Here is a 27,422-nt window from a genome sequence, read left to right as displayed (position 1 = left end):
ATTCTAAGATTTGCCTGAAAAAATATATCATATTTCCATGACTATGACTGAACACAAATGTGGAAAGCTCACTGAGAGCAAACCATCCTGGAAGACAGGAAATGGTCATTGTTTTCAAAGAAAGTCAAGATGCTCCTGCACATAAGGAATCAAGCTCTTAGAAGCTTGATCTCATTTCCCTCCACATAAACCTGTATATGCTGTGGGGATAGACCCTATCTTTCACCTCTCATATGGGTAGCAGGGAAAAAGAATAAGCTCACTTACCGTTTGAGGTAAAAATTGAAAAAAATATTTTATTCAAAACTGCCATATAAATGCATCCAGAGAAATATATTCCCTCCTTTTTGTACATTTAATTTCATTTTAAAGTATTCAGGGACTTAGAGGGATTCTGGACTTGTAATAGGTGAGTTGTAAGCCTTTGGGAAAGCCTGTCAAAAGACTCAGGTTTAAAATGTCATTTCCTAGATACACGGTGTTTTCTGCCACAGAACTTAGTGCGACTTCCACTAGGAAAAGTTGCTGCATTTCATCTTTTCATCATGAACAAAAATAATTACACCAATAGTTTCATTGATTTTTTTTTTTTTTTTTTTTTAATTCTTGGGAGTAAAATGTCATGGAGCAAGTCTGAGACTAGGAGATAAAAATTCTGGTTCAAGTCCCAACTGGCTGCTTTAACCAGAAGTAGACAGGGTAGGGAGCACCAAGACTGCCCAACCACTGCAGAGGACTAATATCTGTCAGTGGAGCTCTACATTTGGAAAGCAGTGAACACCAATATAAAGTCTTTGTAAAAAAAAAAAAATCTGTATATAAAATCCATTTTGAATGGCTTGACTTCAGTAGTCAAACCAACGGCGGAGCAGGGTCGGCCTAAGTATTTGGATGGAGACTCACTACAGCACAGCCTTTACAATCCATGCTCAAAGTCCTCTTCTGGCACAACCGTCTTAGAATGAAGTCCTGAAGGGTTGAAGCCTATATTAAAATCTCTAATATGAGAAGAATTAGAGCAAGGTTACAATATAATTAACCTGAGTTATCTTTCAAAACTCTTGCTGATATATATTCTGCCACTTCAGACTAGGCTCATGCTGTGATTTTTAAAATTAGCAGAGAAGGAGGCTTTCATATTCATTCAAACTAAAAGGATAAAGGAACGTTTGCATAAAAAGAAAAAGGTGGTCAGTGCTTTCTATTATTTTCTTATTCTTTTAACAGTTGTTTTGTTTTTTTGTTTTTGTTTTTGTTTTAATGGCGGCTCTATATGGCAAAGCCTTATTCTGTCCACTTCCTAGTCTGCAGAAAAGTCTGTTAGTCTTATTTAAGGGTCATGGTGATTCCCTTCACTGCTTGGAGGAAAAAAAAAAAGCAAAATCGGGGCTATTACCCTGTGTTTATAACAAGTCTATTACCATAGTAACGACTGTGATGTCACAAACCCTACACCAAGGGCCAACTTCTGTTCCTGATGGGGGAAGGGCAGCTTAGCCTTGGAAATCAGACAAAACTGTATATAAACATGTGTGACCAAAGCAGGGACAATGCTTGTGGTAATCACCAAAGCACAGGGAGCTCCCCTTCTCTGAAGAGAAGTGGGGGCAGGAACAGAAAAGCAATTCCCCAGGCCCAGAAATAAGCTACACCCACACTTCTGCATGCAGCTGTGCAAAAGGAGAGTAGAAATCCAAGCAAGTGTGGTGTCACCATGTTCCCAATCACAACTATTCCACTGGGCCCACTGGCTGCCAAACATGGATGGGATCCAGTGCTGAGCCCGCCCAAGCACATGAAACACACTCTGGAACCAGTGCCCAACCAGATGGAGCCCTCTGGTACCTCGGAGGAGCAGCAACTTGCCTCATGATGGTGAGCATTTTAAAACCAGGCTGGGGTTTTACTCCTACTAGGTCATCCCAGTTCACAGAGTCACAGATTCTCAGGTTCAGAGAACTCATCAAGTCTCCCAAAAGATGTGGACTTTAAAAAATAACCGTTTACAGGAACACAGTGTATCCCCTGTCACTGGGGAATCTGAAGTAGCAGACTAATAAGTATTCTTATTCTGATGCAGTCTAAGGAAGTGTTGCACAAATATGCTGAAAAAGCAACTTTATATTAAAAAGGATATTGAGTCAGGAGTCAGAAGACATTGGTACTAGTCTTGGCTCAAGTACTTAGAAGTCACCTGACCTTGAGAAAGCCATTTAACCTATTTGACCTTCAGTTTTTTTATTTAACTATATCTAGCATACTATTTCCCAGGGTCATTGTGAAGATCAAATCAAATCAAATAATAATGTGAATGTATTTCATGAACTATAAAGGATTTAATACAAACATAAGGTATTATTATTGTCACATGACCAGTTTATGGTAGAACAGGAATAATTTAAATGCTAACTGTTATTTTCTTTCTAGGAATCCAAAACATACATATGATCCCTGTCTTCCCCACCCAAGAGGTGGACAGTTGCATGATATAGTCAGTTCTAAATTATTCAGGGGCTGATTAACGAGGGGCCTTTTACTTCTAGCTATTGTACCATTTATTAGTTTCCCTTGGGAATGCCTTGTTAACCTATGTACAGCTATAAAATTGACAGGGAATGTGCCTCAACTCAGTTACCCTGAATAATAACCCTGGTAAAGTTTTAACAAAAGGAGGAATTGAAATGATTAATTAGATGAAAGTTTTTGGGTAATCTGTGGGCCTTACTTATCCATGGATAATTATTCACATCACTGTCATAAAGCTATAGTCAAACTCTGACAGGATGGGACTAAGCCAGCCAAGATACTAGCATTTTCTCATTGAACAACAGAGCGGCCCGTACCATCTTATGTATGTGCAGTAGGAATTTGAATATCAGCCATTTGTTCAGTTTTCAACAAACATTATTGGAACACCTTCTATGTGCCAAAACTCACACATACCCTGAAAACCCCACCATTTTCCTAACCATGTTGCTGTCCCTTATGATATTACACAGAGCACCATGGCAAAGCTCACGGCCCGACTCTCAGAAACTCTATTCAACTTCTTACTATCATGAAACTTTTGCCAATCTTACCCTAGTGCAAAAATCAGCAACCTATGCTCTTGGGGCCAAACCCCCCCTGCTGCCTTTTTTGTAAATGATTTTTTTATTAGAACACAGCCACACCCATTTGTTTATGTACTACCTACAACAGCAGAATTCAGTAGTTCTGATAGACACAGCACAGCCCAGAGCCTAAAACACTATCTGGCCCTTTATAGGAAAAGTCTGCAGACCCCTGCACTAGATAATATGACTAAATCAAAATTCATCTCTCCTGTAAGTGTTTCTGTTTAGGGATTAATGGAGAAAACTCCTTGAAAGTGGAGATCCTTTCTGTATCTTTGTCTTGTCATATAGAACCTTGGAGAAGCACAGAGTCAAGGTTTAGAGCAGATACAGAAAATTAAACACGTCCTTCCCTACATTTTGTTTTCAACAGATGAGTGCTTTGGAGTTGCATGAAGACAACATAAAACCACTGGTGTTCAGTTACTCTGGCTTCTAATTCCTCTGAGTTCCTATGTCTAAGACTTCCAAGGCTCAATTTTTGGCCTGTATCCCTTTGCATATTTATTTCCTGATCTGATGTGGAATTAGAGTTAAATGGGAGCTGTGTGCTTGAATTCCACGTGGCTGGCTCAGCAGGAAACTCCAGGGCAGGTTTTTTGGCATGCCAAAGTCATGTTAGCCTCAGCTATGCTAATTTCTAAAGCTGTTTGCTTTGCTCAAATAAATCTTAGAAGGGAATTTGCATTTGGATGCACACCTTTTTATGCACAAATTATGTGCATGATAATTCTAGGGCAGACTAAAGACCGAAAAAAAAAAGAGGCATGGTGTTTACTGAATGGCTTTAGTGTGGCAAGCACTATGCTAGGTGCTTTACATATATTTTCTGATCTCATGGCCACAATCCTATGAGATGAAACTGTGGTCCCCATTTTACAGATGGAGAAACTGAGAAGAAGAGAGCTTATATAACAAGTCCATGTTCACAGAGCTGATAAGTGACAAAGCCTAGATTTGAGCCCAATCTGTCTAAATCTGTCTAAATCTGAGGCCAGTGTTCTTTCCACTTAGACACACTGCCTTACTGATCCCATTTATCATCACCACTCACCCAAGCCACTGGACACACACTGGAATATGAACCCTACATTTACAAAATTAGTCACCCCTCCCCTTCCCAGTGGCCTAGGCAAAGTATGTCTTTGGTCCTTGGGAGATACATCTGGGTCCCTCTGCATCAGAAAACAATCAATCAAAGGAGAATAGGGGCATTAAAAAGGCAAACTTTACGTGGTACACAAATTATATTAGTAATTAGATAAACACAATTTCAAGTGATTTTGACAAGTAAATGAATTTTAACATGTCTGAGGACCTCAATACGAAAGGAAACTTTTACTACTAAAATGTAGTAGGCTAAGCAAGAGAATGTATCCATACTATGAAGAAAAATGTTAGTAACACTTAGAATATGGTGTAAATATATCTATAACATAAGCCCAGGAATTTATATCTATAAATATCTTCACTGTTTATGGAAACATAACCACACACCTATCTCCCCCCCACCCCAAAAAATACAAACATTCCCTTCAGTAGTTATAGTAAGTACTGCCATCAAAACTCACTATTTATCATTGTTCAACTCAATATACAGAAAAATAACCAGTGTAGCAATTAAGCATTCTAGCATAATTCTAACATTTCACAGCAAGCCAGATACAATATTATTGAACTTCTTTCTCTGTATGGAACACAGCTGTAACCTAGCTTCTATCACATAATGCTCAGCTTCATACACTGTCATCTGATTTTCTGAAAATATTAAAGAACTGATTACATTTGCATACAAGTGAAATTCAGACATCCATTTTTCTTTAAAGCTCTCAAAGAGAGTTTTCCAGGAATTAGAAAGAACTCTGTGGCAAGATGGATAAAGGCTGTTTCTAAGAAGGGCAGCCCACTCAGGAGACCTGGCCCTCACAACACCACCACATGGTTCAGTCAGTCAGTATATAAAATTATTTCACTCTTTTTTTTTTATTTTTAACAGATGATTTCAGAGAAGGAAAAAGTACTTTTTTGTAGCCAGTGGTAGGAAAAATTCATTCAGTTGAAAGTAGATTGGGGACTTTGCCTGAGTTTGCCTAACAGAGTAATGCTATTTCAAATAACACATGCGCTAACATCTCTTGTCTACAAAGTTCCTAAAACAGTCTTTTCCAAAGGTACTTTGGGCATTCAATAATTACTTATAAGATAATTACAACTTTCTATGAATCGTTCTCATTGGAAACCCCAGTAGTGACTTACCTGCTGGTGGCTTTATGAAAGGTGGAGGAATTAAAGGTACAATAATGGGCACATTGCCATGATCCTTGGACCCTGCAGGTGAGTCACTGAGTCCATTTCCTGTGGCAAGCCCTGAATAGCTTGTGCTTATATTGTATGGTGAAATAACACTGTCCTCAGGTAATTTTGGTTTTGGCAAAGAATTTTCTGTAAAAGAAAAAAAATCACATTCAATATTATAAAAGGACTTGCTTTCCTTCTGACCACATTTTCTCAAGTAAAATGGCTATGTAACAAAACAAACTTTTCCTTGCAGATCTTTACCAGAACTCCACAGACCATCCTGGACCTTTTTAGTCTTGTCACCATAAATTTCCAGGGGGCTCCTTTACAATTTGCTCTACTATGATAGCTAATATCTCAATTGTATCATGGTGATGAATTTTAGCACTGTGAAAGCCCACAGAAACTTGAGAGGCAATTAACCTCTTCCATGTACAAAGTGATATATAGCAGGCATCACCCTCTGGCTAACAGGGGGGCAAGCTAAAAGCATGCCCTTCCAGTTTTATCACTAGGTCCCACTGTATTAAAAAGTTTGGTCATAATATAATCAAAAGAACCAATGAGAAAGAAGCAGATTATTAGAAAGAAAACTTGTTTCATAGGGTAAACTCTTTAAATCAACCCACTAATATCCATTAAATATTAACAAAAATGAAAATAAAGAAAACTTACAATGATATGAACTTTGTGAATTTTATCCTTGCATGTGAATCATTTAAAAAAAAAATTCAACCATGGAAAACAACTTTTTCCCTCTAGTAGCATATCCTGGCACTCTCTCCATGTTCCCCAGAGGCAAAGATTATTACCTAGACCAAGTATTATACGAGCTATTAGTTTATAGAATATAAACTCATGACTTGCATTTTTCATTTACAGTGAAATTGATGATACTATCTCTGTAACATGATGTGTACAATTTCATAGCGGGCTTAAACATGAAATTTGTCACGTACATTCAATTCCACATGCCTGCAGGACAGCTCATTTACATTTTGTTGCTTGGCATATAAGAAGGAAAAGCGCTATCTTAGAGCCTGGAAATAAAATGCATGAGCAGGTAGTTTATGCCAACAGATTTTGACTGCAGTGCAAATACTGATCAAATTGCCAATGATGATGCACAATGAATTTTACCCACATTTTATTGAAGTTCACCATACGGATTGCTTCTTTACATCCTCCTTTTCTTTGACAAACAAACTCTCACTCCAAATTTAGGTTCATAAATTCAGCATCCATATCAACACCCACCAATGGTTCTAGGCTTCCCTCATGAGATATCTGACACTGCTATTCGCTGATAGAATCAGTGTTAATTCAACTTGGCCAAGGGTCTAATTTCCACTCTTTAGCTAGGCTTTGATGAAAACTCTTATAAAATAATGTAGGATCCAATCATGCCCTACTCTCTTACTCCTCCTACCCTATCCAAGGCTGGGGGCAGGAGGTATTTCAAACACAAAACAGAAATAAGGCTTTCCTTTAGAATTCCCACCCAAAAAAGGAGGAAGAGGGGATTACCAAACTAACCACAATTCTCTCTTAAGGTCTAAAAATCCAAACCCAGTATTTCACTTAATAGAAAGTACCAGTCCCCAACAACTAATATACCAAAGACTCGGGAAATTAGGAGGAGAACTTAGCAAACACTGTCTCTTTCTATAAATCTGTGGGCAGGGCCATAGCCCTTAAAGTCCCTAGCCCTCACTAGCTGGCTCTCCCATCGCTTGGAGATTAAGTTGTGCCTATTTTTGTTTTATGTTGTCCTCTTGTATTCTGTGGAATTCTGCTTATGGGAAAGCACTACTGGGGATGTACATTTAAATCAACCATTGGCATAATCAACAAAATGAGTCCCAAAGCAACTCAGTTCTGGCAGGTTGAGATAGTTAATCCTTCTTTGCATGAACAAAGGGACATTAAATGTCATTACCTTTGAGAACAGAAATGTGCTGCCGGCTCTCTCCATCTGTAGAGTAGCTCCTGAATTCAATATCCTCACCATCTTTCAATTCAACCTTATCATAGCCATACCAGCCGAGGAGTTCATTCATAGTGTTTTCTGCAAAGTTCTGAAAGAGAAGCATAGGCTTCTTTTTTATATAATCAATAACTATTTTGAAAAGAATGCATAAATCGAGTTCTGTTTGCACTACCCATTAACTACCAGACCTGCCCCACCTCCCCTAGAGTCCTGTTCATTTTTCAAATCACGTTCAAAAACTGTAATGCATTTAAATCTCAGGATGATGCATCCAATTATGACAGGCCTTCAGACCTTTGCAATTTAAAGATAATAATAAGAAAAGGTATTTGTCAGTTTTGCTTACAAATAGGAAGTCATATTTTAGAATATTCTGCAAAGTCTATATCCCACACAAGCACAAAAATATTGAAAGGTAAAGCACAAAAACAGCTAAGAAAATATTTTGAAAAGGAAAACAATTAATCGGCCTTTTTGTGGTTCAGATTGATTTAAATTAGAATTGCTTTCCGATTCAGGTATTATTTTTTAACATAACTCTTATCTCAGATAAAGCAAAATCTCAGCCAAGAAATAATTTCGCAGTTGTCAAGGCTACAAGGGTCTCCCTTTTAATTTTCCATTTTTCAAGTGTATACTTTCTAAATCAATGCACAGAGCGCCTGGGTGGCTCAGTTGGTTAAGCGACTGCCTTCGGCTCAGGTCATGATCCTGGAGTCCCAGGATCGAGTCCCGCATCGGGCTCCCTGCTCGGCAGGGAGTCTGCTTCTCCCTCTGACCCTCTCCCCTCTCATGCTCTCTCTCTCTCTCATTCTCTCTCTCAAATAAAATAAAAAAATAAATAAAATCTTTAAAAAAAATAAAAATCAATGCACAATTTGCTTTACAAATTTCACTAGTGACAGATTCTTTCTCCATAAAATGAAAGGTCACTATGATTGTCTTCTGACAAGTAACATAAAAGTACCAAATAACCTTAAGGTTAATAGTCAGCCCAGATTTTAGAGAACACCTGAAAACACTTTATGAACTATAAATCAATATATAAATGTAAGATACTATTATTGTTGTTATTATAGATACCAAACTGTGAAAATAATGGGTATAGTTGGACAGCTTTAAAGCTTTAATATCAGGTGACTATTTTTTTGTGACCTTATCAACTGCTAGATCTGGAAACAAGATGTGAGACTGTATTAATGATCTTAATGCTTGCATGTGCCTTAAAACATCTCTGAGAAATAGAGTAGAGTGGTAGTAACCAGGAGTTTGGGGGGGGTGAGGGAAATGGGGAGATATTGGTCCAAGGGTACAAATTTCCAGTTATTAGATTAACAAGTTTGGAGATAAAATGTACAACATGATGATAGCTAATACTGTATCATATACTCAGATGTTACTAAGAGAGTACATCTTAAATGTTCTCACCACAAAAAAGAAATGGTAACTATGTGACAGGATGGAGGTGGTAGCTAATGCTACATGGTAATCATTTTGCAATATATAAATACCTCAAACCAGCCCATTGTATACCTTAAACTTACACAATGTTATGTGTCAATTATATCTCAATGAAGCCGAGGAAAATTTTTTAAAATAAAAAGAAGGGCTCTATACTGCAGAATAAGAGCTTCATAAATATTCAATGAATTTATTTTTTTTAAAAATCTCTATCTGGCAAGGCATCCTGAGCTTCCCAGACTTGCTAGAAAAACTATATATTCTAACCTTCTCCGTGGCTCAAAGAACCTTTTCTCGTTCTCCCTAGAAGCTGTCATTTCCGAATTACACTGGGATGTATAATTTATATACCTGAAACAAAGCACCCAGGCTAAACCAAGAGTGTGCACAGCCTCGACGTGTGAGTTCCTGTTCTCTTGAATTTCATGACTTTAGATTTCAGCAGGGGTTGTATAAAAAAGAAAAGATATTACACTACTGACTCCACAAAAACAAACTTGGCATTTCAAACCACCCACAGAATGCTAGGTTCTTTGCTTTAGTGCCCACTTAAGCTCAGAGCTCCAACTGGGTCTACGTGACAGAATAGTGCACCGGCAATTTAAAAAAATCTAGCCAGATTGATTCAGTGCTACCATCCACAAGGCCAACAGTCAGCCATATCAAGCTTTAGTGAGGCATTTATTCTCTCTGATGGCTGGTCATGTCCACTTTAAATAGACATTCTTTTCATGAATGCACAAAGATGATACGATCGATATGTATAATAAGCTCTGCAACTTCTGGAATACCACTGAGGAGGACTCAGCTAAATGCTGCTCTACTCAATCAAAAGAGATCCCTTTAATGAGGCGTCAGTCTCCCCTAACACCCAATTCTTTTCACTAAGCTAAGCGCCTGGACCAGAGAATGACAGTCGCTAAGCACACAAATCGAGGCCCTCCATCAGTGGTCTGGCAGCAGAAAGCTCCAAGGATAAGGATTACACCTTACATCAAAACGCCAATTCCCAACAGCGTTAAAAGCCAAGTTCAAGCCATCCTATTGGTCTGTGTGCTATTTACCCGAATCTCCAAGAGAACTGTGCCAACGAGAGAGAAAATCTTTTGCATAGTAACTCTCAGCCACCATATCCAATTTTATAGACCATTTGTATCTGGGTGCCTCTCTCTCCGGTTCTGTCTAACCTCTGAAGTGACACAAAGGCTACAGATGCATAATTCATGGAACAACCTCCCAGCCAAGGATATAGATTTGTTTGTTTTAGTCCAGCTGCAAATCCATTCAGCTTTTCAGAACCAATCCCAGGGATGGAATCCAGAAGTTTCAGACATTAGGGTAAAAACTGAAACCTCAACTGGATTATTAACACCAAATTCATATTATTGGGGCATCTTAACTGCATCACTTAGTTTATGGTTTGTGCTGAAAACTCAGAGGCTTCATGGAACAATCAATATGAACTTGATCTATTCCATGATTTTCAAGTTACTATAAATGTCAATGAAAATACACTCTACAACATTTCCTTTCTTGTCAGTGAAAATAAAAATAAACACCTTAATGCTTTGATACATGCCTGCAAAAGCAGAAAACAAAAGGTTTATAAACCTTCAAGCTATAAAACTCAAATCTTTCATGAAAGGAGAAGAAAGATGAAAGAAAGAAAAAAACGAACGCCAAAGTTTCTTGCAGCGTATGAAATAGACTATTACTTCTGTCTTATACACTACTGTATTAAGAAATCAAAGAACCCCAAGGAATAGATAATTTAAGATTTTTAATTGCTAGGTAGCATTTGATGCTAGATATCATATGGGCTCATTATGGTACTAAACCAAAGGAAATGAAATAGATTTTTGCAGTTATCATCCAAGAAACATAACATACTCTAGAAGAAGTAAATTCAATGTTTATGGCCCATAAGGGCTTTCAAATCCTTCTGGTAGAAATTTCCAGCAGTTGTTTTTTCCACATTTTTTTTGTATTATTGCCCTTAAAAAAGGAGTTTTTTATTTAAAAAAATATTCCTTTCCTACAAAAGTTTCTCATGCATGTTATTTTTTTTTAAAAGGTGATAAACTACAGAGATTTTTGAGGTAAAGATGTTCAATAATAAGACAGGTTACTGTACCAAGGGAGGTACTGAAATTTGTTCCCCCCAAATCTTCACCCAGCAAATGTCCTAGAAACAGAATGGGAAACTGAAGTCCCTCAAGTTCTCTCCCAGCAGTAAGATTCTGCAAAATCAAAGAACTTTTACTTACACAAGAAATTAAGTACCTTCTGCAAAGAAATATCATAATTATCATGATCACACATCATAAACTTTACTGAAGAGTTACTATTTCAAATATTTTATCATTGCTCCCATAAACCATGAAAATTGTGCCAGAAATTTCAATATTCTGGCATCTGAATCGCATTTTGCAGACTGCCTCTCACCCTTGGAAGTGGCACAAAAATCCTCTCTCATACCATGTGGTCCAATTTGGGTTTGGAAAATAGGTCACTATAATTATAATGATAATGTCTAACACTCTTACAGCCCTTTACAGTGTTTCCACATCCTTTAACTCTCTTGTTCCTTTCAATAACCCTGTAAGTTGGGTATTTGATTTCCACAATAAACTTCTGATGAACCTGTATGATACCCTCATTTTACAACAGAAAATTAAGAGCACCCAGAAAGTAAATGACAGGCATGAGACATCATCCAATAAAGTCAAAACAAAAATACAGATCTTCTGATTCTTATACCAGGCCTCTTTCTACGATCAATTCCGTATAGTCCAATGTGTCAGCAATTCCAAAGAAACTACCTCCTTGGACCAATCAAAGAGTTGCAAAGAAATCATACTACAGGATGTCAACATCGCGTATAAAGAGCTTTCCAACTGGGGCGTCTATCTACCTATGTTGAAACTTCACTTAACTTGCTTTCGGAATTGATCATTGGCCTCTATTCTCTTTAATTATTTGTATTGTTGGGGGGGGTGTTCAAAAGTCACTGTTGAAATTTAATCTTCTCATTTTATAATTTTGGGGCATTGGATCTGATTCTAATTGCTTTGTACTTTTTTTAAAAGATTTTATTTATTTATTTATTTATTTATTTATTTATTTAGAGAGCACATGAGCAGGGGGAGGAGCAGAGGGAGAGAGAAAGAGAGAGAGGGACAGAAGAAGACTCGCCACCGAGCAGGGAACTAACACGGGCCTCCAGCTCACAATCCTGAGATCATGACCTGAGCTGAAATCAAGAGTCAGACGCTTAATGGACTGAGTCAACTACTCAGACACCCCTAATTGCTTTGTACTTTTAATATTTACCCCCCATATTTCTTCCTTACCCTCTCCAATTCCCCTCTCTCAATTCCAGGGGTCCTAAGGAAAAAAGACATTCCTAACATTTAGTCTGAAAGCATGAATTTAAAAAAAATAGGTCACAGAAAGATGATGGAAAGGCTGGAAATTTTACTATTTCCCCATTCCTTCTGAGTTCTTTTGATACTGGCAAAATATATTTTTGTTGAAACTTAATTCCCAGGACATTCATTAGATTCTCTCCTTATTTACCCGGAGGCACTATTGACTAAAAGTCAAAGTTCAGTCTAAATGATTTTTCATTGAACATTTTACCGGTAAATAAAAAGAGTTAACTTCAAGACACTTTGAAAATTGCAGTAATTACAAATTCTCACAATACTTCTGAAATGCAAGTCCTTCAAGGTCTTTGAAAAGGACTAAGGATTTTATTCTGAAAACACCAAAGAGATTTTAAAATATAGGTAGGTACCGGGGCACCTGGCTGGCGCGGTCAGTTAAGCATCCCACTCTTGGTCTCTGCTGGGGTGGTGATCCGGGGGGCGCGTTGTGAGATTGAGCCCCCAGGATCCCAGTTGCGCTCAGTGAGGAGTCAGCTTAGGATTCTCTCTCCCTCTCCCTCTGCCCCTCCCACCAAGCACTCATGTGTGCTGTCTCTCTCTCAAATTAATAAATAAATCTTTAAAATATAGGTACGTATCACTGATTTCTTTCTTACCAGTTCTCATAAAATTGAATGCTGACATGCTTTCAACTTTGTATCCTAACCAAGAGAGCAGAAAGTTTTCAGAGAGCTCCCAGTCATTCATTCAAATTAGGGAAAAGCCATGTCCTCTCTCTCCCCACAAACATAATCCCAATTTTCACTCCAAGTCCCAGTTTTGGTAAAATATGTCACCTATCCCAAATACACTGTAAGTTACCCAAAGGGCAGAAACCCTTTATTTCCCCCATGCCTCACCTAGGACAATGCCTAGCATTTAGAATATACTCAAGTCAATGTGCTAGTAACATTTGAATACATTCACAAATATTTTCTTAAGTGTATAAATACAGAGAAATGATCAAATAAATTTCAGGGAAACTGATTCTAAAAATAAGTATGTGCAAGTTAAAAGAATTGTAATATCCAGTATTAATGAGCAGTCTCCTAGTATTGAAAATTTAAGTTGATACAACTTTTAGAAAGGGTTATTTGACTGTATGCAGTAAAAGCCTTTAAAAATGTACATACCCTTTCATTCAGCAATTTTATTTCTCAGCACTGTAGGAACTATTCTAAGGAAATGAGCGCAAAAATATGCATGTTCAGGAATGTTTATCTCGGTGTTTTTTTCTTAGAAACAAACTATATGCCAAACAATAGGAATCTGGTTAAATAAATTACAGCTTAGTCATGGAATGACTAAAATGGAATACTATTTTGCCAATAAAATATACACTGTAGATAAATTTTTACTGCCTTGAAAAGCTATTAACAATATATTAAGTTTTTAAAGGAAGGATAGTACACTATAAGACCATTTTTGTTTTAAAAAATACTACATATCACACATAGAAAAGGGCATTAAAAGACATATATCAAATGTTGATAGTTATTGTGTCTGGGTGGGAAAATTACAGGCTTTGTTTTTCTTTTAGCTTATTTGTATTGCTTATTCTACCACTTCTATCGTGTCCATGTATTTTTATAAAAATAAATCATTTTAATTAAAAACTAATTAACACAGTCTTCTCATAGACAACCATGTCAGTCGCATGCACAGTCCTAATGACAATAAAAAGGATCTGTCAGTTACATGACTTAACTTCAAAACATTCTGACACACATTGTCCATGAAAGTGAAGCCTATGAGAAATACTTTCAAAGGAAAAGGAAACCCCCGATCCTAAACAATTTATAAGGTAGGCGGAAAAAATGCTAGTATCTCTGCTGGTTGAGATTATGAATGATAGAATGATGGTTATTTTTGGAAAATATTTTACCTCCCTTTTCATCTCCATGTGTTCTGAGGTAGATTTCTATTAAGCGTCATTGAACTCATTAATTGAGATTTTAAAGGGGGGTGAGAGAGCAATCTGCAGAAGAGAGCTGATTTCTTTTGCAGACGTAAGAACTGAACTTGATTACAAGTCAGTTTTGAGTTCTATCCCCACATTGGGCCTAAGGTTGGGTCCAAGTCATCTGTCTTAACACAGACCAACATGTCACCTATCCCAAATAGGTGAATCAGTTTTATTTTAGAGTTCTGCAAGAAAGTCGGAAGGTAAAATTTAAATAATGCAGAAGAAATACCCTAAGAGCCCTTTACAGATTACAAAATACTTCCACGTTCATGATCACACCAGATCAGATGGTGTCCTAAGGATGAGCCACTTCCCACAGATGACCCATTAGTGGGCTATCCACATGCATGGAATCATAAGAGCGGTTGGATTTATACAAGAGTACCCATTGAGCCTTGATGGTTTCACCTGAACTACAGCCTTTCATCTTGAGATCCTGTAAAGATGGTCACTGCACTCCATTTGGATCATTTTGTAGCATTGTTCTCGGCCACAACACAACGATTACAATGCAGTTCTAAGGGCAGAAGACCCATCATAACACTAAAATCCAACTCCGGCCTGGAGCAGCCCCATGGAGAAAGTCTCGTTCTCTTACTGATAGATTCTAAATGGGATATCCATATAATTGGAATATGAAACGAAAATTGTGTGTTTCCACATATAAAACCTATATTGCTCTATTGTCTTGTTGTGACATGGAGCGGACAATTATGTCCCCACATTTTAATCTGTGGCCAGGACATCAAATGTCCTCAAAAAGGTCAAGCAAATGCTGTGAAATTGTGGATTCCAGCCCTGAGGCTAACATTGTGGCAAGCAAGGCAGGTGTGCGGCTCTGTGCAGCTGTGTCCAATCACAGCTGCAGAACTGCCCTAAAAATCACCAGGACTTGTTACATTGTCTTTCTGTCCCTGCCAAAGCCACTTGCCTTCAGACAGGACAGAGTTCCACAGCCCTTTGGTTATATAAGAGATATTAACACCCATCAGTCTACAGATCCTAAAATATACATTCAGAAAATCTTACCATATTCTTTCATGTCTATTTACATGTTTCAATTGGCACCATCAAAAACAAAGTGCCCTATTTTTTTTCTCATTCTACCTAGTAATATCCCTTCTCTTTTAGGAAAATATTCAATAATCTTATTAGCTTGCGAGTGTAAGGGTGGCTGACTTCCCATTCCATAAGAGGAAGTTTGAGACTTCAGAGCTTTTTAAATATTCTGCCTTCTACTACTTCTAATAATTTTTTTTAAAGAAAGAGAAGTATAAAGACTCTTAATGACAAGGACACTTGCCTAGAAGATAAAAAAAGTACGGTCACCTTAACAAGACACTCTCTCTCCCTGCAACTCCCCTTTTTTCAGTCACTTGTGCTCACTGATATTTGCCCTTTTCGAGGCCCTGTTTTGGACTTTCCTTTAAAAACTGTTACCTCTTGGTTTCTATGAGTCTGCCTTTCACACAAGGAGAGCAGGGCTTGGCTTCTCAGAGCAGTGCTTGGCAAGCATGGAGGCAGGAAACGGAGAAGGGAATGAGTCTGTCAGACTCATTTTCTTCTAGTTCAAATGTTTATTTCAGATTCGGGAGGAAGTGGAGTGGTTCCTTTCCATTTCCTCGTCTCTGGAACCTGCGAGTTGTATAAGGCTTAGAGAATCTTGCTCTATCACACTCACAGGTTCACAGACAGAGAAAGAGACACTTTTCAGAAAACCCTGGTTTGAACAGAGGAGAATTCATAGCACTCTATGCCCTCCCACAACTATCTTACTGGATTTTGACTGGAGCCTTGAGCAGGACAACGGAGAGCAATGTGGAGGAAAAAGCTGGTGGGCTCAGGAACATCCTTTTCCAGCTTCCAAGCAGTAAGGACCATGTCCCAGCTAACATTAGTTCCCAGCCCTGCCACATGGCACACCTGAGGCCACTACTACTCAGCAGCGAGGTCTCACATAATTTGTGAATGCCAAGGTGAGATCTGTCCTGAGCCCACTTTCTAGGTTCCTGAGACTGTGTCTGACATTAGGGTGGAGTTTCAGCAGCAAAACTTAAAATATACCTGTTTTAGTAATGAGCTGATTTCAACCCTGAACGTGCTGACTTTTCCACATTGTGATTTCTCTCTCTCTCTCTTTTTTTTAAATGGAAACCAATTTATCTCACTGCACTCACCAACTTGGCTCTGCAACTTGGTTTATTGTCTATGCTGTTGACACAGGTCATTTTTTAATGCCAAATGTAGACCATCAGAAACCAAATTAGCAAATCTTGTGGTGAGTTTACTACTAAACTCTAACAGATGTGCCTGACTCTAACTGTAGGCATCAGGACTGAAGCATAATTTTAAGTACAAATTACTTACAGGGAATATTTATAGACAAAAAAAATTCTTCAGTAAAGGAGACCCTAAGACATGTAATTCAGAGTATCCTGTAGTTTAACAATTGATAGAGAAATAACGTTGTAAATGCATTAATTATGGTTTGTTTAGGAAAGTTTCCAGGGCAGAGTGCTTGATCTAATCACATTGGTTTTGTCAAAGCACTTTAAAAGATAAAAATCTGACTCATTACCTCTACTCATAGTGTAGTTTTTTTGAGTTGCATTGCTGTTCGGTAGCCACTAATCATGTTCATTAAGATCTATGTATGCAAAATGCATACCCTTAAGTACAACTACATTTACACTTAACACGTGTATTTACATTCACACATCCAGTAGTACAAACTACTTTTTATATTATATCTACCATGCTCCAGATGAACTCCTAAAATGAATTAGCCCTTCTATATGTTGGGATTCCCTCCTAAGATCCATTTATTATGATACATATGAGCTAACAGTATATTGAAGACTAATATATCTTCATTAGATACAAACACAATACTTACTTTAGAAACCAAAAATAGTCAAAATGTAAATTGCATCGCCATCTAATTTTTTAAAATCATCTCTACTGGTCACTAATTAAATTAGGCATACTGATTGTAAATACAGTAAAGTAACAAGTCTCTTTAATCAAGAAAAACCAGGATGAAGCGAGGAAGAAGAAAAGGAAAGATAAGGAAACATTGTAAAGGTCATAACAAGGCAAGCATTTCTACTGGAAGATATTTTCACTACACTATAAGCAAGCTATGCCAAGTCATGTACTTTTCACACACAAAATTATATTGTATCAAATTTAAATTTGTTACAACTGCCATGCACATTAAACCAGTGATAACGAAAATGTAACGCAATATCTGATCTAGTGAAACAGCGACCAACATTAGCTCCCAGCCACATGAAGACAATCTCCAATGCCATTACTGGTGTCAGCTAAACCTCAGCCAGTCTGTCTTCTCCGGCCATTTTTAAATAAATATGTAACTATCTCAATTAGGAGATCTTGAAGAAAGCCTCCTGATGAGGTGATTCTGTTGCTCATTCTCAGTGTCCTGCATTTGCTGTACTTAAAATAGACACTTGTACCAATGTCCTTTCTATTACCCGAAGGGGGAAAAAAAAATCACATACACACCAGTCTTTTTTCTTTCAGCTCACAGAGAAGCAACTTGATCCAACCAGTGTCGAAACCTGAGTAGGTCACTGTACACCATGATAAAATTCCCTAATCCCTGAGCCAAATCTCCCTAAGGGGGGCCTTCTCCTGATCCTCTACTTCCCAGGCTGACTTTTCCATTCGCTCTCTCCTCTTTCCCCCTTTCATTTCCCCTACCTTCAAGCCTTGATATGTGATCCTCGGTGGGGGCTCAGGTTTCCGTTTTTACAGCTTAGGCCGCGCTGGCTGTATACATTCCTTTCTTTCTGCCGGGCAGTGATTACTTACCAGGGTTTAGTTTACACTGGTCCAGATGAAAGCCGTTCAGATGAAGGCAAACACAGCCAGGCCGCTCCAGCAGCGCCGATATGAAGCTGCACAAGGCCACATTGTGTTCTCGGTGACATTTTGTTGCACATATTTTTATACAGGGCAACCAACTTGTTATGTTACTCTACACTGTAGGTTTGCGGACAAGGAGGAGTAATAATATGATGAGGCTAAAGGAGGGGTTTTATTCATGTGGTTATTAATATTAAAAGCAGAAAACATAGTAATGAGTTCAAAATAACCTTTTCACTGTTTGACTCTGAGAAATTACTTTTCAGATGAGGACTTTGGGTGCTCTTCTATTAGAGGAATACCTACAAAACAATTCCACTAGAAACGGGAATTCATGCCTATTGGCATGGTGTGCACTGACATGACTGAAGATTTCCGCCGGGATCTCTCATACATGGGTCCAAACCAGACAGAAAATACCAGTGCTCCAGGCGACTGAATTATTTGCTGCGTAAAACTTATTTAATGCTACTCTGCACAGAAATGAGGAGGACTAAAACTTCAAATAGTAGGTGGTGATTTGGAAGAAAAATAACATTTTAAAAAGAGGAAATTCTGTGCACGAAGGTTAATACCATACTTAGTCCTGAAGCATTGGCTAAAAATTGTGTAATTTTTCCCCTTCACACAATGTTGTTTTTGTTTCTTCCTCACCAGTTCAGACAAACATCTGTTATACTGTAGAAGGACAACTATCTCCCAAACCACGGAGTGCGCCCGCAGCCAAAGTCAACAACTCGAGCCCCAAGCATTGAGCACAGTCAGCCTTTATATCCAGCCGGGATAACATTTCACATGTTTTGATTAAAATTAGCTAATTTGTAATTCTAGAACCTATGAAACTTAAAAGCTGCCATCCATATAGATCACATTAGGCCGTGTTTTAAAGGGCCAGTGCACACTGTGATTTCCTAGTGGCTTCCCTTCTCTCCTCTTCCTCCACCCCCCAATTTAAAATGAAATGGAAAAGTAATCTGGAAATGCAAGACAGGAGGAAAGGGTAAGCGAGAAAGAATGGTTATTGTAGACTGTTTGAATTCCACCCCCATTGTAAGACAACAACTCCTACTGGTCTCTCTTTTTAAAAACTATCATTGAATTCAACAGTGGTTTCCATCGGAAGGAATGGCATTGATTTCCAAGGCAAATCTTCCTTAACTCTCCTTGGACTGATTGATGCTGCCCCTCATGCTTTCAGGCACAAAGTTCCTCACCCAGAAATAAAAACTCTAATCTCCAAATCGAGATTGCTACAGACATTTTCCGGTGGAAAGGAAAGCTAAACACATGCACCTAGGTACTCATATAACAAGTCTTATCCATGTGCTCCTTTCTGAACGGGGGCTTCCCAGAAGGCACCCTCATAGAATATGCTTGTTCTAAGCAAGAAAGCATCAAAAGCGATAAATTTTATTTAGTTGCATGCCATTTTCATCCAGTCTGTCTTTTAAACACAAACTTCCCCAACCTGACCAAGTCAGTTGGCAGTGTTTCGAATTCTATGCAGAAGATGGGGAACACCAGGACGGCTGCAGAATGAAAACTAAAGTCCCCCTGAAAACTGCTACTTGTTTGTAATTCACAGAAAGAAAAAAATATATATTTTTTGAAATCCAGAAAGACTCGTGAAATCAACACAGAATAAAACCCTCGCCAGGCAAAAGCTTCAACTTCATGGAAAAACTCCGATTTGATGGGGGGGGGTGGGGGGGGTCCGGAGCTGAGCGGTACTCTTGTGCAATCGCTCCAACGCGAACAGCTGGAGCGCCAGGCTGCTGCGCTCACCACCTCTGGAGCACCGCTGGCCTGGCGGGGAGCCCAGCCTCGCCGAAAGGACTCCGGGCTGGCCTTTCCGAACAATGGGCAGGCGCTCTGGAAGGCCGCCCCTCAGACAGTTATCTCTCAGCCGGGCTAGCCCGGGTCTGCTCAACTGTGAAGTGGAGCACGCCAAGGCGAGAGGGAGGCGGAGGCAGCCGAGGGAGAGGAGCGGACAGGGGCGGGCAGGGCGAGCCGGCGGTCAAAACGGTACCCAGCCCCATACCGCTGGGGCCGCACTTGCCGGGACACTGACAGCCTCTTCACACCATCGCAGCTGGCTAGTTGGGGGGAAGCGGGATCGAGGAGCGGGGAGATGAACTGGAGGGAAGGGTGGAATCGAGCGCTCCCGGGGTTCCGCGGCCCGGCAGCTCCTTAACTTTGGAGGCATCCGAGGAATGGTTCCCAAAGAAAGGGGGAAAAACTACACCGCCGACTAGGAAAGCCTCCTCACCATGTCCACCCGCCACTTGGGCCCCCGGTCCCCCCCCACTGAAACGCGCCTGTGCCAACCTGGGGTTTATAAGGTTAAATAGTATGTGGTTTCCCGGCCGCCCCCCCCCCCCCCCCCCATCAAATCGGAGGTAGGCAAATCTCGGGGATGCAGCCCGCGAGTTGGCCTCGGTTTTGCACCTGGAGGAGGAGCTGAGGCTTTCTGGGCATCCTACAGAAACTGACAAGCGCTCCCCGTGCCCCCCAAATCCTTACAACGGCCCAAAGGGAGCGGGAGGAAGAAAGAGCTCAGTCTCTCCAGCCCCGAAGTCCAAAAATACCTTCATTTCCTCATTGATCTCTCTTTTCACTGGGTGAGCCGGTTTCCTGCTCCTTTTATTTTCCGGAGGTCTCCCTTCTTTCTCCATTTCTGCCATGTTTTTGTGTCTGGTTTCTGTGGAGATGAAATGGCTGCTGCCGCCGCCGGCAGTGGTGGTGGTGGTGGTGGTGGTGGTGGTGGTGGTGGTGGTGGTGGTGGTGGTGGTGGTGGTGGAGGTGGTGCTGATGGTGGCAATGCTGGCGGAGGTGGGGGTGGGGGGGGGGCTGGGGCGGGGGCGGGGGGGGGGGGGGGCAGGCGGGCGCCGGAGAAGCGGGGTCTCTTCTAGCGGCGGAGAACGTCAGTGGCTGTCAGAGGGAAAGGTAGCTCGAGGAGTCTCGGGGATGCCGCCGCCGCCGCCGCTCCTGCTCCCGCTGCCGCTGCCGCCGCCGCCGCCAACGCCGCCGCCGCCGCCGCTGCCCCTGCCGCCGCCGCTGCTTCTGCCGCTCCCGCCGCCGCCGCCGCCGCCGGGCTGCATCCTCGGTGCCCCGTGGAGTCGTCAGCCATCTTCCGTCGCTCTGTCCGTCTGCATGGGCGAGGGGAACGAGGGCCGGGCGCGGAGAGAGCTGCTCTGGGCGTGCGTGCGTGGATGTGTGTGTGCGCCCGGGAGAGCGCGCCAGCCCCGGCGCCCAGCGCCTCCCGCGAGCCGAGCCGGGGGCGGGCCGGGGGACGGCGCGGGGAGGAGGGGGCGGGGGAGAGCTAGGGCAGGGAGGGGGCGGGAGGGAGGGGGAAAGGTGGGGGGGCTAGGACGGCCCCCGGCTCCGGAGCGGGCGTGGCTTCCACCGTCACTGAATACGCGGATGCTGCGCGGCTTCGGGGGCTGCTCGCGGCCGCTTGCTCATCCGCGGCGGGCACCGGCGGGACACGGCGCCCCTCGCGGCTACCACCTCGGCAAGACGGCCCCCCGGGGCCGCCCCGACCCCAGCTGTTCTCCTTAGCTCAGTGATGTGGGCTCGCGTGGGTCTGGAGTTGGCTTTTGAGCCCGTCCTAGAAGCTGCTGAGAGTAAAAAATGAATGGGGGTGAAGGGAGGAGGTTGGGCGGTGGGAGGGCACGGGGACCCGAGGTCGAGTTGCAAGAGGGTCGATTTCCTCCCCAGCCCCCCACCCCCGCCCCGGGGAAAGCAGACTGCGCTCGACGCCTGCGGATCCGAGCTCTGGGGTCTTGCGGGAAGGAAACCACAGCCCTGACCGCCCCCCCCCCCGCCACAGTTGCCAGGACAGTGTTCCCCTCCGGGGGCCACCTAAGGGCGCGTGGAGGCGGGAGGCCCCCTGGAGAGGTCCCTGCGTCCGCTCTGCGGGTCCCCAACGCGGCGCGGGCTACGACTGCGCTGGCAAGACCGCTTTGCCTCTCAATGAACCACTTAGAAGTAGGACATCTCGGCCCTCAGCCCCCTGTTCTTTCTTCCTTCTTTTCCCTCCAGTTCTCTCTCTCTCTTCCTCTCTCTCTCTCTCTCTTTCACACACACACATACACACACAGTGTCTCACTACAAAGTAACAGCTTTACCCTGTGACCCCGTGCGCGCCCTTGTTCCAGTGCCCTGGGCTTAACCTCAAAAGCACTGGGTGCTGCTGGGAGCGCAGGGTCCCGCGTAGGGTTCCATCCTCCGGGAGCTGGCTGCCCTCGCCCCGCCCGACGGGACCCTCCCTACACCGCCCGGCGACACTTCACCGCGACTTCCCTGCGCCCGGCTGCTCTCCCCCAGCCGTGATCGCTCCCCCTGAGCTCCCGCGCCTACGCTTGGGCCCTCTCGGTCCACGCCTGGGGCCAGCCAAGCGCGGATTGCGTTCGTCGCTCTCTGGGTTGGGAGGCACTGGCGTTAGCGGTTTGATGAAGCTTCCGTAAGATACGCAGCCCTGGATGCACGTACGCGCTGCAGGGGACACATTGACGTTCCCCTCTTCGCTTTCCCGCGCCGCGACACTTCGTAATTACCTGACACAATGCGATATGGGGGTGTCCATTGTTCCACTGCTTGATATTATGGAGTGTTCATTATAACAGTGGTGGAACTTAAAATTACACAATTTTTTTAAGTACTTAAAGATTGAATGAATCGGTTTGGGGAATATGAGTCAGCTTTCCATTAAAATCTGTTTGGCCTGTCAAATGAGGCTCATTCTGGGTATCACATTGCCTAATTTGAATTTTAGCCTTGTTTTGTTTCTTGAACGTCGAATTAGAGATATTTGGGGACGTACTCGGGAGGACTAGGCACCTCCAAGGTGGCTATTTTGCATCTTAGCTTTATTTTGTTTCGTAAATGCCAAATTACAAATACTTGGGAGTGTGTCCAAGAAAGCTGAACACCTCCCCTCGCCTCTTTTCTTCCCTGTGTGGAGGGACGGGGAAGGGGGTGGGGGAGCCGCACCCTACTCTGCCTGGCTCGCTGGATCCCAGGCGAGCCAGGAGGCCAGAGTGAACGAGGCAGAATCAGACTCTGCTCCTGCAAGAGGTCCAAGCAAAACATTTGCCCGGAAAAAATGTTCAAGATCCTGGGGCGGTTATCTGGGGCAGAAAAAGTCAAGAGAGGAGGATTGCTGAGTTTTTAGGGAGAGCTCTGTGGTACAGGCGTCCCTTTATTCAAGATTTTTCCGGCAACCTCTGGAAATGTACCCAGGTATACACAGGTGTGAACCCAAGTCCTCTGGGAAGTCTTGAAGCCAGTAGTAGCCCACAAATGACCAACAATGACCCTGGCAGCAAGAATGAGGAGAGGAGCCCAGTCCTGTTTGCACTAACACGCTTCCCCCCCTTTCCTAGAACAATAACACAAGATCCCCCAAAGTGTGAAAGTGGGTGTATTTCTCAGTGAAGAATAGCATCCTAATGCTGTTGTCAGTAGGAAGAGATGAAGAGTGGGTCTTTTGGTTTTTCATTCTGAATTTCATCCAAAACATCTGATAATATGTGGGTTGGAGGCAGTTTGTTTTCTGTTTTGTCCTCTTGGTCTTTAATGAGAAGTAGTCAGAAACTTTTTTTTTTTTTTACTTTTGAATATTCTAAACCGGTGGAAACATATGTTGTAAAGTATACACAAAGGGAAGCTTTTTGTCTTCTGGAAACATATTTAAGTCCCCTCTGTTTCCTTTGGTGCCAGAAATATTACAGTCGATTCACTGTTGTTCACTGGATATCAAATAACAGGTTATATACCCGAAGTCCTAAGATACAGTTTCACAAGTTAAGAATAAACAGAAAAGGTGAACTGTAGCCCAGAGTTATATTTAGAGGCAGCTATACTTCCTTTAAAGAAAATTTCTTCTTCTGCACTGGCTCGTTTAATAAAAATAGTGATATTAATCAGCCACCTGTCCTTTCACAGTCATATGTCCTCCAGAAAAACTGAGGTGAGAATGTTGTCCTAGAATCCATGATGCATATCTTCAGTGACAGAATGAAAGCCCATATAATATGTGTGAGGGAACTTTTAGTCCAGAATGAACTTCAGAACTAATGATTGTTATACCTTGTTAATGGCAAGTTTTAGGTTTCTTCAAATGTGTTATATATGAAGACAATTATAACAAGAGTTGCTGCTTTATGAATTTGGACATATCATGAGTCTAATAATGTTCTGTTGATAATTTTATTTTTTTTCTGTTGATAATTTTATACAGTCTGTTGGACTATAACCCTATGTAGGTAGGAACAATCTCCTATATCTCAAAAAAGCCACTCTTTCCTACTATGACTTACCATTATGTTCCAGCCACCAGTTCACACACACATACACACACACACACACACACACACACACACCACCAGTCAAGGCCCTAGACATAGAAATAGTCTTCAATATTCCCTTTACTACCTCTGACAGTCACCAAGAAAAGTATAGGAATGACCTTTTTCATACATTTCTCAGGTATATTTTTGTGACTTTTACTCTTCAAGGCTTCTCTTGATATTCATTCAAACCAAATTCACCTGGAAAATACAACAGAGAGAAGATAGGAAAACCCCAGGATGGTGTGCTTTGGGCTCTTAACCTCTAGATCTGCTTCTTTGTTGTCTCTAAGAACACCTAACTCAGAGGCCCAGTCTTCATGCCTGGTAAGGAATGAATAAATATTTGCTGATTGATTTGTATGACATAATAACAAACTTACAAAGAGACTTTACTGTATATTGTTTGAAATTAATGCTCATCTTGAATAAGCTCTGTGGTCTAACCAAATATGGGACTAAAATATGTGGGGTAGTTACTATGCTGAACACACTGTAAAAACTACCTCATTTAATATTTACAAAATCTTATGAGGCACCTTTTACTGTTATCCCTATTTCACAAATGAGGAAACTAAGGCTTACACAAGCTAAGTTATTAAGTCACAAGCTACTAAGTATCAGGATTTGAGTCTGTAACTTTCTGTCCAACTCTAGTTACGGAGTTCTTGATACTACGATAACCTGACTTAATGAGCCCCTTTTAATAATCTGAATTTTATCTAATCTAAGCCCCATGGATTTTTTTTTACATTTTCACACCTCTGAGATTGTAATATATCTTACAATGATTTCTTACAATTATGAATGACAGCTTTTTCCACCCCTCAATACTCCATAAAATAATAGCACATTCTCCAATCAGTGGTGTAGTTGGTTATGTTAGGTTAAGCTGCAATGGCAAATTAGAAAATCTCAGGACTTAAAGCAACAAACATTTCTACTCCTTGCTCACAAAAGTCTCCTGAAGGTCTGTGTGACTCTCCAGAGCAACTGTCCTCCGTGTGAGGTCTTGGCATCGCACCTCCATGCCACCATGTGGTTCCACAGCCATGGCTCTAGAAGAAGATGGAACCCTGCAGGATCTCTCACCAGCAGTTAAATGCTCCAGCCTGGCAGGGTCTTATGTCACTTCTGCCTCCAATCCATTGACTAGAGTTAATCATATGATTCTGCCCAGCTGCTAGGGAAGCTGGGAAATTTAATTCTCCCATGTTCCCCACAGGAAAGGAGAACTGGATATGGGGGAGCATTTAACATATACCACAAGACATCTTCATTGAATGAAATATGGTCATTAGGATCAATTAATGTAAATATCAGGGATCTTTTTTATTCAAAATCAATGAGCAGCAATGGGCCTGTGATTTGTTATATGCCACCTAAAACATGCTTTCAAAGTTCATGCTCATGTTTAATTTCAGAGAATGGAAATTCAAAATCAATTTCAAAAAAAGAACATTATGAAACAGCTTAACTATAATGCAGGAACTTTAACCAGGGGTCTACAGGTGAGCTTCCAGAGCTTTGGAAACTCCTAAAATCATATATAAAACATTCAGTTGATTTTTTTCTAGGGAATAGGCACATATGTGTCATCATATTCTCTCTTAGGATTCATGACTTATTCATTCATTTATTCAACAACTATGTATATTGAGGCCCTGCCATATTCCAGGCACTGTTCTGGGTGCTTGGGATCTAGCGGCAAACACAACAGGTAATTTTTCAAATTTCAGAAAGCTTATAGCCTGGGGAGGGGACAATAAGCAAGCAAACAAGCAATAGAGAAGGTAATTTTGGATACAGAGAGATGACAAAAGAACAATGTGATAGAGAAACTGGAGTAGGCTACAAGGCTCTGAGGTCTGCTACATCAAGGGCATTGTGAAGGACATCATCCACGATCCGGGCCGCGGTGCACCCCTTACCAAGGTCGTCTTCCAGGATCTGTACAGGTTTAAGAAGCGGACGGAGCTGTTCATTACCGCCGAGGGCATCCACACCTGCCAGCTCAACATAGGCAATGTGCTCCGGGTGGGCACTATGCCCGAGGGCACTATTGTGTGCTGTCTGGAAGAGAAGCCTGGTGACTGGGGCAAGCTGGCTTGAGCCTCTGGAAACTATGCCACGGTCATCTCCTACAACCCAGAGACCAAGAAGACCCGAGTGAAGCTGCCCTCAGGCTCAAAGAAGGTCATTTCTTCAGCCAACAGAGCTGTGGTCGGTGTGGTGGCTAGAGGTGGCCACATTGACAAGCCCATTCTGAAGACTGGCCGTGCCTACCACAAGCATAAGGCAAAGAGGAATTGCTGGCCACGTGTGCGGGGTGTGGCCGTGAACCCTGTGGAGCATCCTTTTGGAGGTGGCAACCGCCAGCACATCGGCAAACCTTCTGCTATCCATGGGGATGCCCCTGCTGGCCACAAAGTGGGTTTTATTGCTGCCGGCTGGACCAGGCATCTCCGGGGAGCCAAGACTGTGTGGGAGAAAGAGAACTAGGGGCTGAAGGGCTCAATAAAGTCTGTCCTGTCACACACACACAAAAAACAATGTGGACAGATGCACAGGGTCAAGAAACCTTCCTTTGCGTGGGAAGGCCTGAGTTTCTTCCTGGCTCCGTTATTTGTATATAGGGGTCATCTGGCCATCAGTAGCTCTGCCATTAAACACCAGGTTAACACAGTCAGGCACACCCCTGAGTGGGGATCCCCTTCCTCCTTGCTGTTCCAAAAACATTCTTGTCCTCTTTGCCATGCTGTCAAAGGGAAGACCATGACTTTCCCAGAAGAATGAGGGTCTTTTTTCAGTCACAGGTATATAAGAAGTTCCTCAGCTAGTAGCTTCAAACAGACTCAAGGTTCTTTGCAGGACAATAAGGGGCTTCATTTCTTTAGTGAGGGCTTGAGCAAGTGATTT

The 27,422-nt window shown here is 41.9% G+C and overlaps 2 protein-coding genes and 1 long non-coding RNA gene across 3 annotated transcripts in view; 2 read left to right on the top strand and 1 right to left on the bottom strand.

Moving 5' to 3' along the window:
* SOBP (sine oculis binding protein homolog) overlaps positions 1 to 21,139 on the bottom strand; it is a 159,865-nt gene extending 138,726 nt beyond the window's left edge. Inside the window, exons 1-3 of the mRNA XM_025860511.2 lie at positions 20,739 to 21,139; positions 7,354 to 7,492; positions 5,373 to 5,558 (exon numbers count right to left, since the gene is read on the bottom strand). Coding sequence (XP_025716296.1) covers positions 5,373 to 5,558; positions 7,354 to 7,492; positions 20,739 to 20,834 — 421 coding nt within the window. The 5' untranslated portion in view covers positions 20,835 to 21,139. The remainder of the gene's footprint in view (positions 1 to 5,372; positions 5,559 to 7,353; positions 7,493 to 20,738) is intronic.
* LOC141372969 (uncharacterized) lies at positions 1,494 to 18,862 on the top strand. Its single transcript, XR_012378512.1, has 3 exons — positions 1,494 to 1,875; positions 9,173 to 9,265; positions 18,417 to 18,862. It is a non-coding gene; the product is annotated as an uncharacterized lncRNA (long non-coding RNA).
* Positions 21,140 to 21,783: 644 nt separating the features above from the next.
* On the top strand, positions 21,784 to 27,005 carry LOC112813976 (uncharacterized). The gene is given in 3 exon segments (XM_025859241.1): positions 21,784 to 22,104; positions 22,311 to 22,615; positions 26,354 to 27,005. Coding segments are annotated over 3 exon segments (1,278 nt in total).
* The last annotated feature ends 417 nt before the right edge of the window (positions 27,006 to 27,422 follow it).

This window comes from Callorhinus ursinus, unplaced genomic scaffold, assembly GCF_003265705.2.
Source record: "Callorhinus ursinus isolate GAN/ISIS: 27379988/994484 unplaced genomic scaffold, GSC_fseal_2.0 scaffold6, whole genome shotgun sequence".
Classification (NCBI taxonomy): domain Eukaryota; kingdom Metazoa; phylum Chordata; class Mammalia; order Carnivora; family Otariidae; genus Callorhinus; species Callorhinus ursinus.
This window is presented reverse-complemented; position numbering and strand designations above follow the sequence as displayed.